Here is an 18,302-nt window from a genome sequence, read left to right as displayed (position 1 = left end):
TTTCCGGAGGACTAACATGGCAAGGGAATACATGTTAAATAGGAGGACACTGGCAAGCACAGAAGATTAGACGGATCCTGATTTGTGTGTCCAGCCATCCATGAAGGCGGCAGGATAGACAGGTAAGGGAATTAAGAAGGGTCAAAGCCACTGAATACATGAGCAGAGAGGTGTCATGTTGGAGCTTTACAGGATTTTGGTGAGACTACAGCTGGAATATTGTGTGCAGTTCTGGGCACCACATTATAGGAAGGATGTGATTGTACTGGAGGGAGGGCAAAGGAGATCCACCAGGATGTTGCATTAGATTGAGCATTGCCTAAACCTGCAGGAGTGTGTGTGTGTTTGGCTATGGTAACCCACACCGCCTGCACATCCCTGGACATTATGGGCAATTCAGCATGGCCAATCCACCTAACTTGAACATCTTTGAAATCAGAGCACCCAAAGGTTACCCAAGCAGACAACATGCAAAACTCCACACAGCCATCCAAGGCTGGAATCAAACTCTGGTTCCCTGGCACTGTGCTCCAGCAATGCTAACCTCTGAGCCACTCTCGGTCGGGGAATTTTTTTTGATTCATATCAACTTGCTGTGCTCAGATTCACAGCTTTATTATGAACGGTCAAATCAGCATAATTCCAATTTCGCATCAGAGAGAGAGAGAGATGACGAGTGGTGAAGTTTGATTTAATTTGACTTACTATTGTCACTTTTTTTTCAATAAATTCATGGGATGGGGTCACCGTTGGCCAGGCCAGTGTTTATTGGCCATCCCTAATAGCCCAGACGGCAGTTGAGAGTCACAATACAAACAGGTAACCACCTTCCCGTCTCCTGGTCTCTCTTCATCCAAGGGTTACCCCACCCACATTGTTGAAAGAGCATCTCAGCTCAGGCTGGGGCGTGGGTTATTGGGCTTGGCTGGCTCCGTATTCTCTCTGGTTATAGGTTCTCTGATCCAGACTGCACACCATCGCGATCCTCTCATTTACTCCACCCGGCAACATCGATCCAGACTGCACACCATCGCGATCCTCTCATTTACTCCACCCGGCAACATCGGCCGGAGAGAAGCAGAGACGGGGGAAGGAAACGCCTGTAGCCAGGCAGGCAGACAGGAGCGAGAGGAGCCCGGACTCCGAGAGAGGAACAACGGAACATTGACTGGGTTTCATCCAGAGGAGGACGGGAGGAGTTACTGAGAGAGACAGAGAGAGGGAGAGGAGTTACCGAGAGGGAGAGAGTTACCGAGAGAGTTACCGAGAAAGGGAAGAGAGGAGTTACTGAGGGACAGAGAAAGAGAGAGAGGAGTTAATGTGTGTGTGAGAGAGAGTGAGAGAGAAGTTACAGAGAGAGAGGAACGAGAGAGAGAAGTCACAGAGGGAGAGAGGAGTTACTGAGGGAGAGGGATGAGTTAGTGGAGGAGAGGGATTACAAAGGGATAGGGGTTATTAGAGGGAGAGGGGTTACAAAGGGGTCACAGAGAGAGGGAGAGGTGTTAAAGTGGGAGAGGAATTCCAGAGGGAGAGCAGTTCCGGGGGGAGAGGGAGTGAAAGTCGAGTCATTGTTGAATCTTAGGGAAAAGGAAGACAAGAGTCTAACAAGGAGGGGACTGACTGCTGCGACCTCTCCAGCAAATTGCAGTCACTCCTTCCCCACGGCCTGGTGGAGGCAGTGCTGCCCAGCACAGAGAGCATCCATTCTGCATTTGCCTATCGCCTATAGGCTGGGGACACTGCCCCCTGGAAAGTGCTGTGCCCAAGCTGAGCCAGCGTTGTGCCCACTGGTCGCGCCTCAGATCAACGCTGTGTGTGCTCAGTGTGGTCTTGTTGTGCCAATGGCTGCTGGTCCAGAAAGGAGGGGGCTGGCTGACCCTTAGGCTGGTGAAACCAGGCGCCAGTCCAATGCAGGAACATCTCCTCCTGGTCGAGGAGAACTCCACTTGCTGGCAGATCATCCAGGGGGACAGGCAGGAGGTGGAAAGGGCCCTCCTCAACTCCATTACTGTCTCCCTCAAGCACCAAGCCGTCACTGAGGGAGATTATCTGAACATGACCCGAAATTGCAGATCGTTTGTGAGGGCCCGCAAGTATATCACTGTCCCCCTGAGCCCTGAGGAGGAACACTTCCCCTTGGCTTACTCCATGGTCATCCACCAGAGCATTGAGATGTTCGAGAGGCTTCTACGGAGCATTTACACCCCACAGAACGTCTACTGTATCCACGTGGACCGCAAATCCCCGAGTCAATTTCATGCGGCCGTTCGGGCCATCGCTTCGTGTTTCCACAATGTCTTTGTTGCAGCCAAGCTGGAGTGGGTCACCTATGCTGGCTGGAGCAGAGTTCAGGCGGATCTCAACTGCATGAAGGAGCTGCTGGAGAGCCCTGTCCCCTGGAGGTACTTCATCAATGTGTGTGGCCAAGACTTCCCCCTGAAGACCAACCGGGAGATAGTCCGCAGCCTCAGAGCTCTAAACGGCTCCAATGTGATTGAGTCGGATCCTGCACCAGGGTTCAAAAAGGTAACCGCCTTCCTGTTTGCTGGGCCTCTCTTCATCCAAGTGTTTTCCATCCTCCCTCCCTCCATCATCTCTCTCTCTCTCCCCTCCAGTCCTTCACTCCTGCCTGTACAAAGAGAGACAGGGTTGTTAAAACAGTTCAATTGCATGGAGGGAGGTTCAGAATGTACAAAGGAATATAGAGGAATTGGAGAGTTGAGCTGCAAACAGAATAGAAGAGCAATTGACGTTTCAGGTCGGAAACTTTCATCAGAACCCGGGGAGAGGAAGGGGCTGCAGAATAAATGGGGGTGTGGGGCTGGGGAAAGGTGGGTGGGATGGCGATTGGTGGATGCAGGGCGAAGGTGGCTGTGATTAGACAGTGGGTGGGGTGGAGCAGATGAGCGAAAGGGAAGATGGGCAGGTGAAAGGGATGGGGTAGAAAGAGAGGGCTGGGCCTGGGATAAGGAGGGATATAAACTGATTATGAGAGTATACAGGAATGTCGGTAGGTTAAGAGTGCAGGAGAAAGTGAGGACTACAGATGCTGGAGATCAGAGTCAAGAGTGTGGCACTGGAAAAGCACAGCGGGTCAGGCAGCATCTGAAGAATCAATGTTTCGTACATAAGCCCTTCATCAGGAATGAGGCTTGTGGAACAGGGAGCCGAGAGAGAAGCGGAATGGGTGTGGGGCTGGGGGTGGAAGGTAGCTGGGAATGTGATAGATGAAGGTATGCGGAAGGGGTGTGCGTGGGGTGTGAAAGGTCAAGTGGACAGGTGGGAAGGAAGATGGACCAGTCAGGAGGGTGGTGCTGAGTTGGAGGCTGGGGACTGCGATAAATTGGGTTGGGGAAATGATTAAACTAGTGAAATCGACATTGATCCGCTTGATTGTAGGGTTCCAAGGTGGAATATCCAGGCATCAGCTGGTAAGGGTTTGGTGATGGAGGAGGCCCTGGACCTGCATTCCCTTGGTGGGAGGGGGAGTTAAAGTGTTCAGCCACGGGGTGGTGAGGTTGGTTGGTGTTCTCTGAAACAATCCGCAACTAAGAGTTCTGTCTCCCCGATGTAGAGGACACCACCTTGGGTGCAATGGATGCAGTAGATGACATTGGTGGAGGTACAAGTATATTTGTCAGATGTGGAAGGATCCTTTGGAGCCTTGGACGGAGGTGTGGGTGCAAGTTTTGCACTTTTCAGAGGCCAGGGAAGGTGCCAGAAGGGGAGGGTGGGTTGGTGGGGTGTGTGGATCTGACAAGGGAGTTGCAGAGGGAATAGTCTTTGAAATGCAGGTGGAGTGCAGAGGGAAATATGTCCCTAATGGTGCGGTCTGTTTGTAAGTGACAGAAGTTGTGGAGGATAATGCAATGTATCCGGATGTTGGTGGGGTAGAAGGTGAGGACAAAGGGGTTCTGTCCCCGTTGCATTGGGAGGGGTGTGGTTCAAGGGTGAAGGTACAGGAAATGGAGCAGATGCACTGGAGGGCATTGTCAACCATGTGAGAGAGGAAATTGTAGTTTTTATGCTAGGACACCAGGTGGGATGTTCTGTGGTGGAATTGGTCCTCCTGGGAATAGATGCAACAGAGGCAGAGAAATTGGGAATAAGGGATAGTGTTTTGACAGTGGCAGGGTGGGAGGAGGTGTATTCCAGGTAGCTGTGGGAGTTGGTGGGTTTGTAGTAGATGTCCACGATTAGTCGGTTTGGATGCGAGCAAAAGAGGTACAGTTAGTAAGTTGACAGATGACACCAAAATTAAAGGTGTAGTGGGCAGCGAAGAGGGTTACCTCAGATTACAACAGGATCTGGACCAGATGGGCCAATGGGCTGCGAAGTGGCAGATGGAGTTTAATTCAGATAAATGCGAGGTGCTGCATTTTGGGAAAGCAAATCGTAGCAGGACTTATACACTTAATGGTAAGGCCCTCGGGAGTGTTGCTGAACAAAGAGACCTTGGAGTGCAGGTTCATACATCCTTGAAAGCGGAGTCGCAGGTAAATAGAATAGTGAAGGCAGTGTTTGGTATATGCTCCTTTATTGATCAGATTATGGATTACAGGAGTTGGGAGATCATGTTGCGACTGTACAGGACATTGGTTAGGCCATTGTTGTAATATTGCGTGCAATTCTGGTCTCCTTCCTATTGGAAACATGTTGTGAAACTTGAAAGGATTCCAAAATAATTTACAAGGATGTTGCCAGGGTTGGAGGATTTGAGCGATAGGGAGAGGCTGAACAGGCTGAGGCTGTTTTCCCTGGAGTGTCGGAGGCTGAGGGGTGACCTTATAGTGGTTTACAAAATTATGAGGGGCATGGATAGGATAAATCGACAAAGTCTTTTCCCTCGGGTCAGCGAGTCCAGAACTAGAGGGCATACGTTTCAGGTGAGAGGGAAAAGATATAAAAGAGACCTGAGGAGCAACATTTTCATGGAGAGTATGGCACGCGTATGGAATGAGCTGCCAGAGGATGTGGTGGAGGCTGGTACAATTGCAACATTTAATAGGCATTTGGATGGGTATATGAATATGAAAGATTTGGAGGGATATGGGCCGGGTGCTGGCAGGTGGAACTGGATTGGGTCGGGATATCTAGTAAGATGGAAGGATCTGTTTCCATGCTGTACATGTCTATGACTGTAAGTGGGTACTGCAGATGCTGGAGATTACAGGCAAAATAGAACAGTGTTGGAAGAGCATAGCAGGTCAGGCAGCATTCGAGGAGCAGGAAACCCAGACATCAGGAATAACTTCACAGAGGCCATTATCCAGTCACCAACTCACCCTTTTGTTTACACATGGAGTCCTTGACACAGATCCAGCTTCCTCAGAGCCAGCTCTGATCGTCCTGTTTATTTTTTTTTTCAGAAGCAGCCTCAGGAGTAGCGGTCGAAGTCGTCCCCAGGTGTAGGTAGGCCCAGGCAGCAGCAGCAGGGGTGCAGGCGAGGCCTAGGCTTCAGTAGCAGGAGCAGGCCCAGACTGTAGCAGCAGTGGTGGTAGTAGCTGCCTGTGCAGCTGAGCACAGCTTCAAATTAACAGAAATAAGCAGAAAGAAACTCCAGAAAACAAATCACAACAAACTTATGAAAAAAAATTTAAAAATAAACTCCTCAGTAGGAAGACACCAACAGCAGCACATAAGACACATTGAGGCTATTTTGAAGTCAGTCTCCTCTCCTCAAGAGGATTGAAGAGTCCTTCATATGCTGATCCAGCTCCCCTAGAGCCAGCTCTCAGTGAGCAGATCTCTTGACATGCCTGTTTATTTTTCTTCCACTACCACCCGACAGGAGTCATGCTTATTTTTCCCTAGTACCCATGTCATGTGTGTAGGTGTCAGATGCAGTGAAAAACAAGTGTTTAAATCTTAATTTATGTGGGAAATAGAACCTACTCACTTCAATAATTTCAGTCCAAGACAAGATCTGCAGCAGCAGTATCATTTGATATACTCTTGCAAGAGTGGTGTCTACAAGGTAGGCGCACAGTACAAAACCTTGGTACAATTACATTTCTCTTTCCCTCCTCCCACTACTCTAAACCCAGTGCCCATTCCTCTTGTTTATCTCTTGCCTTATCTGGCCTTGTGCGTAACAGTACAGGTTTTGCTTGGCCATTTCACCATATCCCTGTGTGGTCTATTGTTAGCGTATATCCTATCACTGCCATCTGCTTACTTGCTTGCTAAAGCAACATTTCCTCTAATTCTTCGTCCACACTGAGCCTTATGACCGCTTGATGGTGGTTTTTGTTTTTGCAGAAGTGGGAAACAGATGCTTATAACTGTTTGTACAAGCATATCGAGCTTAACCTACACTCCCCTTCCTCTTTCATGATTCAGCTTTGTGATTTTCGCAGATAACAGTTATAATTGCTCCTCACAATTTATATTCCATCACCAGGAAGAAAGGAAACAGACAGTCCTGTTTATTTATATTTTATTAAACAATTCACAGTTTATACAAACAATTTCATTTACAGCTGTATACAGAGAAACAGCAATTTTACAAGGGAGGGGAATGACAAAGCCAAGCCCCAAACCCTGACATTCAACCGGGTTTTCAGGGAAATGAGGACAAACCTCAAATCCCAATTTCAATCATTACAAACAGTAACAATGACATTCATACATATGAGACAGTCCACTTATGTAAGAAACAGCGCATACAATACAGACCCTCAAAAAGCCAGCAAGTCTCCCCCCCCCACCCCCACCCCCACCCCCCACCCCAATCTCTCCCACCTTCCAGCCGCTCTAAGGCAGCCCGCCCCTATGTACCTTCTGGCTCTCGGTCCGCCCCTAATTACCATTGGGCTCTCATCACCCTAATGCACCGTCCGACCAGTGGACTACCCCGGCACACCTTCCAGCACCTCTAGGACAGCCCGTCCCCTTCCCAGGGACAACAGAGTGCAGGGTAGCCCACAAGCCTTCCGGATCTCAGCCCGCCCCTATGCGCCTTCTGGCTCTTGACTGGTCTGAGACACCTTCCGACCACCTCTAGGACAGCCCATCCAGATTACCCCTTCTCAGGACAACAGCGCTCAGAATGTCCTACCCACTTACTGGCTTTAGGGGCAACTGGCAACTGGCCTACCCTCCCTCTGGTTCTCAGGGTGACAGCTTTCAAGACGACCCATGAATGTCCCAGCTCACAGTAAGGCCTGCCAGACCCAGGAACACACAAGACAGTGCAGAAATAGAGTCCACTGCTAAAAACAGGGTCTACAACCAAGGGCAGAGTCCACTCCCAAAGACAGCAATTGCACACCCCCAGCACACAGGTGTTCAGTCTCCATGGAGTCCTGGCACATCCTTGGAGAGCCAGGCCCACTCACAGGAACACAGTACATTGTAAAGATGGTTAACTCACAGGGGTTTTGGTCCACTCCTGAAGGGAATGTCTTCTCCCAAACTCCAGGATACAGCAAGTGCTCACCTCCCAGCACACACACAGATGTTCAATCTTCAGAGGCCCAGTCTCAGGGCTAGGCCTCCCCACAGGAACAGCTCCTCTTCCACAAGGGCTCAGTCTTCCACAAGGGCTCAGTCCAAACACCAAAAACAGTGAGGGCACATACAAAAAACAAAGAAAACTAGTGTCCAAGGGCTAAGCCCTACCACAATATTAACATTGTCCTTTTCTCAAAAGTGAAGAAAAGAATAACACACAGACTGTAACCAGCCAGTGAAACAACAATCGCCTAATGAGAACTGAGTTACACCTGAAACACATTATGTGCATCAGGAGTTTAACAATCAGTCCTCCCTAAAGGAATGCCAGTTCAGGAATCAGGTTTCCCCCACACAAAAAAGAAGCAGAAACCAACAGTAACACACTGACTGTGACCCAGCCAGCACAGAGTCAGTCCCCTAAATTGAGAAGACCGCTGAATCTCCTGTTTATAAATTTTATTAAACAGTTACAAAATAGTTTACAAAAACAGTTAACATTTACAACTGTATACAAGAGATAGCAATTTTACAAGGGAGAGGAGCATTCCCCTTTTTTAAAAAAATTATTAAACAAGTACAAAAAAGAGGTTACAGCACAACAGTTAACATTTACAGCTGTATACAACAGCAATTTTACAAGGGAGAGGAGCAGCAAAGTTAGGCTTCAAGCCATCCTGTTCAACCAATTTACAGGGAATTGAGGACAAACCACAAATCCCAGTTTCAAATATGAAAAGACAGCAACAATGACATTTATGCTTAAGGATGAGACAAAGTGCAGACAATACAGACCCAGCAAGCCCCCGTCCCTCCCACCTTCCGAACACTCTAAGGCAGCCCGCCCCTACGCGCCTTCCGGCTCTCGGTCCGCCCTGACACACCTTTCGACCACCTCTAGGACTGTCCGCCCCAGTACCCACCTGAGGATGGCTGCACACCTTCTAGCTCTCGGTCTGCCCCTACGTACCATTGGGCTCTCACCCACCCCAATCTGGCCAGTGGCCTATCCTGGCACACCTTTCGGCCACCTCTAGGACAGCCTGTCCCCTTCCCTGAGTTGACAGCGTGCAGAGCAGTCCACAAGCCTTCTGGATCTTAGCCCGCCCCTACACGCTTTCTGGCTCTCGGCTGCTCTGACACAGCTTTCGACCACCTCTAGGACAGCCCGTCCCGATTACCCCTTTTCAGGATGACTGTGCTCAGAATGGTCTACCCACCATCTAGCTCTCGGGGAGACTGTCATCAGGGAGGCCTACCCACCATGTGGCTTTCGGGACAGCCTACCAACCTTCAGGTTCACAGGATGGCCTACCCACTCGCCGGTTCTCGGGGTGACAGCTTTCAGGTCGACCCATGAGCCTCCCAGCTCACAGTAAGACCTGACAGACCCAGGGACATGCAAGACAGTGCAGGTGATAAGCCCAACAAACTATATGACAGTTAATTACCAACAAACAGAGTCCTTTCTAGTCCAGAGTCCATTAGTACAGACATTTTTCTTCAAAATGTAGAGTCCATTTCCAGGCCTGAGGGGTGGAGAGACTGCCATACAAGGCCTTGATGAGACCACATCAGAATCAGTCTGTACATTTTTCTCTCATTTAAAACATAAAATAATTACATTGACAGCAAGTTTCACCTGCCTTTTTCCTGGGATGAAGGGTTTATCTTATGAAGGAAGGTTGAACAAATTGGCTTTTACACATTTAAGTTTGGAAATCTGAGAGATCTTTTTGAAATGAATAAGTTTCTCTGAGGGGACATGATAAGGTGGTTGATGGGTCACCCTTCACCCTCCAATACTCCAGTGCGAAAAGTCCTAGCCTATCTAGCCTTTCCTTATAACTAAAACCTCACAGTCCTGGCAACATCTTTGTAAATCTATTCTGCACCCTTTGCAGTTTAACAACAGCCTTCCAACAGCAGGGCGATCACTCCAAAAGTGACCTCACCAATGCCTTGCAGAATTATTTTCCCCTGAGAGGGTTGTTGCACTGTGTAAATCTCTTCTGTACGAAGTTGTGAAGGCTGAGATGATGAAGTTATGAAAGGGTGAGCAAGGTGACCTTTTTTTAAAAAAAGATAAGGACCCCGGGGCAACCGATAGAAATGTGGAATTGAAATTGCAACCAGAAGAGCAGTGATCTTCTTGAATGGTGGAGCAGACTTGAAGGGACGAATGGCTGACTTTTGCTATGATATTGGTGGAGACAGGTTATGCCTTAGTTCAAGTAAAGATTGGGGAATTTTCTGACCACTTAGCTAAGGGCTTTGGTGTCCCTCCTGATAACATGAACCTTGAAGTTAATCTCCCTCTGCGCCAGTCACAGAATTAAAGAATTCTTGCGGAAGGATGCCATTCAGCCCATCATGTCTGTAAATATTCCATCATGTCTGTAAGTACCAATTTCCTGCATTTCCACACTCAACTCTGGCAACATCCTTGTAAATCTTTTCTGAACCTTTTCAAGTTTCACAACAGCCTTCCTATAGCAGGGAGACCAGAATTGCATGCTGTATTCCAGAAATTGTCAAAGCAATGTCCTGTTCAGCCACATGACCTCCCAACTCCTACACACAATGCACTGATCAATAATGACAAGCGTGGCAAACGACTTCTTCACTACCCTGTCTATCTGCGACTCCATTTTCAAGAAACTATGAATTTGCATTCCAAGATCTCTTGTTTCATCTTTACTCCCCAGACTTTACCATGAAGTGTATTATTCCTGCCCTGATTTGCCAAACCAAAATGGAGCACCTCACATTTATCGACATTAAACTCCATCTGGCACTCCTTGGCCTATTAACCCATCTGATCAAGATCCCGTTGTACTCTGAGGTTGACTTGAAATATTACTCTGGATGTAGGTTTGCTCGTTGAGCTGTAAGGTTCATTTTCAGATGTTTTGTCACCATACTAGGCAACATCTTCAGTGAACCTTCCAGCTCAGCGAGCAAACCTACATCTAGAACCTCAACCTGAGCTACAAACCTTCTCAAACCTTGCTGATATATTACTGTCATGTATAATCGAGTTACAGTAAAAAATGTTGTCTTATGTGCTTTACAGACAGATAGTGATATGTTAAGTTGGCAAAAATGTTGGCAAATGGAGTGCAATGTGGGAAAATGTGAAGTTGTTCATTTGGAAGGGAAATCAAAAGAATAGAATATTATTTAAATGGAGAAAGCTTCAGAAAGCTGCAACACAAAGGGACTTGGGGCAACTAGTGAATGAAACATGGAAAGCTTGCACACGGGGGCAGCAGGTAATTGGGAAGACTAATGGAATATTGGACGAAAACAGAAATTTCTGGAGAGACTCAGCAGGTCGGGTAGCATTCGTGGAGAGAAAACAGAGTCAATGTTTTGAGTCTGGTGACTTTTCTTCAGAACTGTAGTGGAATGTTCGCCCTTATTTGAAGGGGGGTTGGAGTATAAAAGTCAGAAAGTCTTACTGCAACTGTGCAAGGTGCTTGTGAGAGCACATCTGGAGTACTGTGAGCACTTCTGGTCACCTTATTTAAGAAAACATGTTGTTTCATTGGAGGAAGTGAAGAGAATATTCACTAGGATGGCCCCCATTATGGAGGGATTGTCTTAAAAACAAAAGGCTAAACAGGATTCTACTCACTGGAGTTTAGAAGAATGATAGATGTCCTCATTGAAATGGACAGGATTAAGGGGCTTGACTGGGTAAATGCTGAAAGGATGATTCTCCTCATGGGAGAGTCCAGGACCAGGGAGGGTATTGTCTCAGAATAAAGGGGCACCAGTTTAAAACTGAGCTGAGGTGGAATTTCCTCTCTCAGAAGGTTGTGAATCTTTGGAATTCCTTGCCACAGAGAGTTGTCCTTGTATATATTTAAGGCTCAGATGGATAGATTCTTGCTCAGTTGGTGAATTAAGCGTTACGGGGACAGGGCAAGAACATGGACTTGAGGAATATTGAATCAGCCATGATCCTAGTGAAGCTGGCTTGAGGGACCAAATGGCCAACTCCTGTCCCGACTTGTTAATGGTCTTACATTTACTGATGAAACTGTTCAAAGGGGTTATCGCACAACTCTGGAGCAGAAGCGACTTGAACCTGGGTCTCCGAGGCTCACACTACATGGATCCTAGTTTACTTTATATCATGCACTTGACATTGATGCTGGTCGTTATGGCTGCAATTTGCAGCCTTAGATCAAATTAATGAAGCGAAGCCAGTGCAGGTTTTCAAAAGATAAGTCTCCAACCTCGCATCATGCATTGATGAAGTAGCTGAGAATTTGAATGCAGAGAACATTGTCTGAACTGGATTCAATGAAGTGTTTCACTAGGCACTAGATAAAAATGGCTGGACAACAAAATTGACAACACAAGCCCTGATTCATGGATTTTGTTTTGGACAAGAGGTTGGCAGGTTGGTAGGTGGGAATGATGGGTATTGGGACATTTTAAACATCAAGACCCGGAGCAAGAGAAGATGATTTGGCCCGACATGAGGCCCACCATACTATATGATCCTGGCTAATCCTTTATCTCAATGCCATACTAAGACTTTCTCTCATGCCTTTGATGCTTTTGAAACGTAAATATTTGTTAATCGCATTCTTGGATATATTCAATGACTCAAACTCCACAGCTTTCTGTGGTACAGAATTCCATAACTTCACTATCCTATAAGTTAAGAAATGTTTCTGCATCTCAGCCCTAAATAGACGACTGCTTTTATTCAATATGTCAGTGATCCAAAGCACAAAGGGATCTGGGAGTGCTAGTCGAGGATTCTCTAAAGGTAAACATGCAGGTTGAGTCCGTGATTAAGAAAGCGAATGCAATGTTGTCTCTTATCTCAAGAGGGTTGGAATATAAAAGCAGAGATGTACTACTAAGACTTTATAAAGCTCTGGTTAGGCCCCATTTGGAGTACTGTGTCGAGTTTTGGTCCCCACACCTCAGGAAGGACATACTGGCACTGGAACGTGTCCAGCGGAGATTCACACGGATGATCTCTGGAACGACAGGTCTAACATATGAGGAACGGCTTAGGATACTGGGATTGTATTCGTTGGAGTTTAGAAGATTAAGGGGAGACTTAATAGAGACGTACAAAATAATACATGGCTTGGAAAAGGTGGATGCTAGGAAATTGTTTCAGTTAGACGAGGAGACGAGGACCCATGGACACAGCCTTAGAATTAGAGGGGGTCATTTCAGAACAGAAATGTGGAGACATTTCTTCAGCCAGAGAGTGGTGGGCTTGTGGAATTCATTGCCACAGAGTGCAGTGGAAGCCGGGACGCTAAATGTCTTCAAGGCCGAGATTGATAGATTCTTGTTGTCTAGAGGAATTAAGGGCTACGGGGAGAACGCTGGTAAGTGGAGCTGAAATGCGCATCAGCCATGATTGAATGGCGGAGTGGAATCGATGGGCCGAATGGCCTTACTTCCGCTCCTATGTCTTATGGTCTTATATCAATCTTGGAGTATGTGGAAAAATGCCCATATTCGGGGCAATGATAAACCTGAAGGATTGGCAAATGGTGAGGATGATGTGAATTGTCCAGAGTCACCACAGTGAACAGACAGCATCCAGTCAGAGGGGAATACAGAAGAGTGTAAGGTGATATGTTTTGGGAGAAGGATGTGGAGAGGTAATAGAAATGTAATGGCACAATCGTAAAGAGTGCGCAGGATTAGAGGGATCTGGCAATAAACATTCATCAACATTAGAAGATGAAGGAGGCCGTAAGAGGATAGAAAAGCAGAAGGCTTAATAAATAGAGGCATTGATGCCAATAAATGGTTGAGTTATGCTGCATGTCAAATTGGTTTAGCCTCAGTTGGATTGTTGTGGTCATTTCCGGTGACTATAAAATGATGTGAGGGCCCTCAGGACAGGGAGAAGAGGTGACTTCACGGAATGTTGCCAGGGTTTAAGTTGGATGGCTCAGTTGGAAAGGTCAACGATGCCCCCATTGGAACAAAGGAGATTGGGGTGAGGTTTATTCAATGGGTAAAGGGTGAGCACTCGGTAATGAAGACAAGGAAATATACTTCACTGTTCACCGATTGTAAAAATGCAATGGAATGCAGATGTAAGATTTTCGGTTAGAGGCATGGTAGGGAGATCTGAGGAATTGAACCGAAATGAAGCCTAAACTACATTCGTATGAGATGATGGCAAGTTCCGATATTAGTTGGATTAAAAAAAAGAGATCTGTTCCCATACATACAAGGAACAAGAGTAGGCCATTAACCCTTTTGATCCTGTTCCACCATCTACATCCTGCATACCATCGATAATCTATCCTCCCCTTGGTAACCAAGGATCCATATCTCCCATGCATGATGCCACAAGGACCGAGGATAAAAGATATCTTTTGACACAATATGAATAAAGTGTCGTGTCTTGCGGAAGGGGTGGCACGGTGGGTCAGTGGTTAGCACTGTTGCCTCACAGCGCCAAAGACCTGGGTTCGATTCCAGCCTTGGGCGACTGTCTGTGTGAGTTTGCACATTCTCCCCACGTCTGCGTGGGTTTCGTCCATGTGTTCTGGTTTCCTGCCACAGTTCAAAGATGTGCAGGTTAGGTGAATTTGTCGTGCTAAATTGCTCATATCGGGTAGGGTAATGGGTGTGGATGGGTTGCTCTTCAGAGGATTGGTGTGGACGTGTTGGGCCAAATGGCCTGTTTCCATACTGTAGAGAATCTAATGTGTGGTGTTCTTCACTCTGAGGGAGGAGCTTTGGATTCAAGTCCTACTCCAGGAGCTGATGGCCATAGGAAGGTGTCTTCATTGCTATTGTGAGACACTCAAGGGTATGGGCCAAGTGCTGCAAAATGGGATGAGAATAGCTCGGAGCTTGTCTTTTTGACCAGTGCAGACATGATGGGCTGAAGGGCAACTTATTATTTTAGTGCTCTAAACCTCAATAACCAGAGAGCACGGAGTCATAACATCATACAGTATGGAACAGACCATTCAGTTCAACAGGTCTGCGCTGACCAGTCATCTCGATCTGACTGAGTCCCATTTGCCAGCCTTTGGCACATATCTCTCTAACCTATTCCTATTCATGTCCACATCTAGATGCCTTTTAAATATTGTCATTGTACCAGCTGCCTCCACCACCTCTTGATAGCTCATTCCAAGCACACATCACCCATTGCATGAAAAAGTAACCCCTCAGGTCTTTCCCCTCTTACCTTATACCTATGCTTCTAGTTTTGGACTCCCCCACCCTCGGGAAAAGACATTTGGCTATACAGCTGACGTGGAAGGAATCAAAATGGGGCAAGAATAGAAAAGGAGGTCAGCTAAACAATTCTGACCAGCAACAGAAAAGTGCAGCCAAGCACGTACGTACGCGAGCTAGCTTACTGAAACTGGCTCCAGTTAAGTGAGAAGACAGGAAGACCGAAACAACACTCAACAGGTGTTGTAGAAGTTTAAGATCAATGATCTAATGCTAAACGTCACGCACCTAGATCAGGATCTGATTGATCAGTTGTGTTGCTAAGGCTTGGAATCAAAATGTAATTTGTGAAAGGGGAACGCCGATTTGTGTGTAAAAGTGTGATTGCAACTGCCTGTTTCAGACTCTCCAGGCAAGGGTGGGCTTTGACCCGGCTGGTTGAGTCATCTTGCATGTATGTGAAAAAGGAAGTTGTGTGAAGTGTACTATCATCCGGCTGATCATTTCAACATCTATCCATGATCCTCCAGATTTTATGAACTTCTGTAAAGGTACCCCTCAGGATCCAACACTCCAGGGAAAATAGCCCTAGCCTATTCAACCTCTTACTGTAGCTCAAACCCTCCAATCTTGGCAACATCCTGGTAAATCTTTTCTGCACCCTCTCAAGTTTAACAACATCCTTTCTTTCGAAGGGCGACCAGAATTGTATGCAGTATTTTAAAAATGGCCTCACTAATGTCCTCGACAGACAATAGATCACACTTGGTAATGGCAAAGGCATATCAGAGATAGTCAAAGATATTCCTACTTATAGACAATACGTGCAGGAGTAGGCCATTCGGCCCTTCGAGCCAGCACCACCATTCACTATGAACATGGTTAATCATCCACAATCAGTATCCTGTTCCTGCCTTATCCCCATAATCCTTGATTCCACTATCTTTCAGAGCTCTGTCCATCTCTGTTACAGCTGCAACATTACATACCAACTCCTATATTCAATGCACTGACCAATGAAGGTAAAGGTATCAAACACCTACTTCACCACCCTGTCTATCTGCAATGCAACTTTCAAAGAACTATATCCCTGCACACCATGTCCTTCTCTCTAAGGCAAAAGCTCTGTGTTCAAGTCCCACTCCAGGAGTTGATGACCACAGGAAAGTGTCTCCATTGCACTGGTGAGGCATGAAAGGTGATGTTTCCCAGTGCTGGAAAATGAGACTGGAGTAGCAAGGAGCCTGTTTTGCCAGCGCAGTCATAATGGGCTCAAGGATCTATTTTTCTGGTGCTCTCAACCTTTATGACCAGAGGGCACAGTTTGAAGTGTATTTTTGAAGCCAGATCCACTGGGAGAGCTTGAGGATAAGTTTTATGTTTGCTCAGCGAATGAACATTGGGAGATGGTTTGGGAGGCAGGAATATGGGGAAATTGGCAGGTGACTGGCACTAGGCAATGGGAGTGAGAAAGGCCTGAGGGGCTGAATGGCCTTATTCTCCACTGTAAGGTGAGTAACTGAGAGAAGGAGTGTGCATGGATCTTGCTGGAGCTGGGGGCGAGGAGAGTGCAGAGGAGTTGGGGAGGGAAAAAGCCACAGGCGAAGTTGAAAAGCTATCATTTCTACTTTCTCATCTCTCTCACTTTCTCTTGCGCTTGCCTTTTAGAAACGTTGGCAATACCACCACGATACCCTCGACCAAGTCGTCTTGACGGCGCAACTGAAAGACCAGCCGAACATCAGCACCTCCATGTTCGTGGGCAGCGCCTACTTCTTGGCCTCCAGAGAGTTTGTCGGCCATGTGTTTGACAGTGCCAAGATCCAGGCCTTCCTCAAGTGGTCGGAGGATACCTACAGCCCGGACGAGCATGTGTGGGCTACCCTGCACAGAATGCCCAATGTACCCGGCTTCATCCCGTACACCCAAGGAGCCACCAGGACACTTGGCCGGGCAGTAAAGTGGTCCTTTGAGGCTGGTGACGTTGCGAGGGGTGCCCTGTACCCTCCCTGCACGGGAAAGTATCGCCATTTGGTTTGTGTGTATGGGGCAGGAGATCTACATTGGGTGGTCCGTCAGAGATGTTTCTTTGCAAATAAGTTTGACCCCAACATGGACAACATGGCAGTACAGTGCATGGAGGAATATCTCCGAAACAGGACACTTGGTAAAACTGGGGCTGTGTTGGAGGTTGGGACAAAGTAAACCTCGGTGATGGTGGTAGAGATGGTGGGTGAGACATCGGAAACACAAAGACTGGGCACTGTGAAACTCGGCACTGTGAGATTGTATACTATAACACTGGCTGCTGTGGAGGCCAGGCACTGTGAAACTGCATGCTGTAACATGGCCACTGTAGCACTCGTCAGTGTGAGGCTGGGCACTATAGTGTTGGACACTGTGGAGATTGGATACCTTAATACTATCCACTGTAACACTGGGCACTGTGAGACTTAGCACTGTAACATTAGTTACTGTGAGAGTCAAAATGTGTGGTGCTGGAAAAGTACAGCAGGTCAGGCAGCACCCCAGGAGCAGGAGAGAACTGATGTTTCAGGTATAAGCCCTTCATCAGGAATGTGGGGGAGTAAGGGGGTTGAGAGATAAATAGAGTGAGGGTGGGGCTTTTGGGGAACGTAGCTGGGAAGGTGCTCAGTAAATCCAGCTGGGGTGTGATTGTGATTGTTCGGTGGGGAAGGTCGAGCATATAGTTAAGAAGGAAGATGGACAGGTCAAGAAGGGAGAGCCGACTTGGAGGGTTGGATCTGGGATGAGTTGGGGGGAGAGGAGAGATTTGGAAACTAGTGACGTCAATGTTGATGCTATGTGGTTGAGGGTCCCAAGGCAGAAGATGAGGTGTTCTTCCTCCAGTCGTCGGATAGCTTGGATTTGGTGGTGCAGGAAGTGTCATTGTGTTGAAGTGGTTGGCCACAGGTCAATGGGGTTGTTTGTGCCCAGTCTCACAGTGACACATCCACCAATAATACTCAACACTGCATGAGTGGGCACTGCATTACTGGAACACTGCACGAGTGGGCATGTACAGCTGGACACTGCAAGACCAGTGTTGTGACCATCACAATTTTTTTTATTTTTCTCATTTTGGTTTGGAACTGAGTCCAAATTGAGAATTGAACTTTGAACAGTGGCTAGTTCTTCTTTAAAAAAAAACTGGAGAGACAAAAGACTGATGTTTGCTGTTAGGATCTGGCCAGGAAAGGTAATTCAGGTGAATTACTGCTCTCTGAAAACAGCAGATGCTTCAGCACTGAGATGTCGTTATGCTCAGGGACTGACAGCTGGATGGATATTGAATGGGTCAGTCAGTAAGAGGAATGCTGCCAGGCAGGTAACCACAGAGAATGGTGAGAAAAAAGCAAAAACCATGAGTGACCTCGCTCTGACTGGATTTTGGGCTTGGTGAAAGTGCTTCTTTGGAAGCTGCTGGAACTGGTCTGGTTCTTTTTGGTTTGACTTTGTCTAGTTATTTCCCCAGTTGTTAACTTGTCAAAAGGTCAGAGATGAGAATGTGAGTCTTCGGGAATGAGTGTTAGTCTCCACAGGTCTGCAGAATGTGTTCACATTGACTGGTGACTTTAAGTTCAAACATGGTGTACAGTTCTTGTGCCTGTAATACAACCCAGCATCAAAGG

General features: G+C 47.1%; 1 protein-coding gene across 1 annotated transcript in view; it reads left to right on the top strand.

The window, feature by feature from the left end:
• The window catches only part of LOC148136131 (beta-1,3-galactosyl-O-glycosyl-glycoprotein beta-1,6-N-acetylglucosaminyltransferase-like), a 36,215-nt gene extending 18,420 nt beyond the window's left edge, over positions 1 to 17,795 (top strand). Inside the window, exons 2-3 of the mRNA XM_087984035.1 lie at positions 1,730 to 2,526; positions 16,318 to 17,795. Coding sequence (XP_087840161.1) covers positions 1,730 to 2,526; positions 16,318 to 16,854 — 1,334 coding nt within the window. The 3' untranslated portion in view covers positions 16,855 to 17,795. The remainder of the gene's footprint in view (positions 1 to 1,729; positions 2,527 to 16,317) is intronic.
• The last annotated feature ends 507 nt before the right edge of the window (positions 17,796 to 18,302 follow it).

This window comes from Chiloscyllium plagiosum, unplaced genomic scaffold (genome assembly GCF_037043375.1).
Source record: "Chiloscyllium plagiosum isolate Xiang-an unplaced genomic scaffold, Cpla_swu_hap1 HiC_scaffold_47, whole genome shotgun sequence".
NCBI lineage: Eukaryota > Metazoa > Chordata > Chondrichthyes > Orectolobiformes > Hemiscylliidae > Chiloscyllium > Chiloscyllium plagiosum.
The sequence above is the reverse complement of the archived record's forward strand: the minus strand, read 5'-3'. Positions and strand labels throughout refer to the sequence as shown.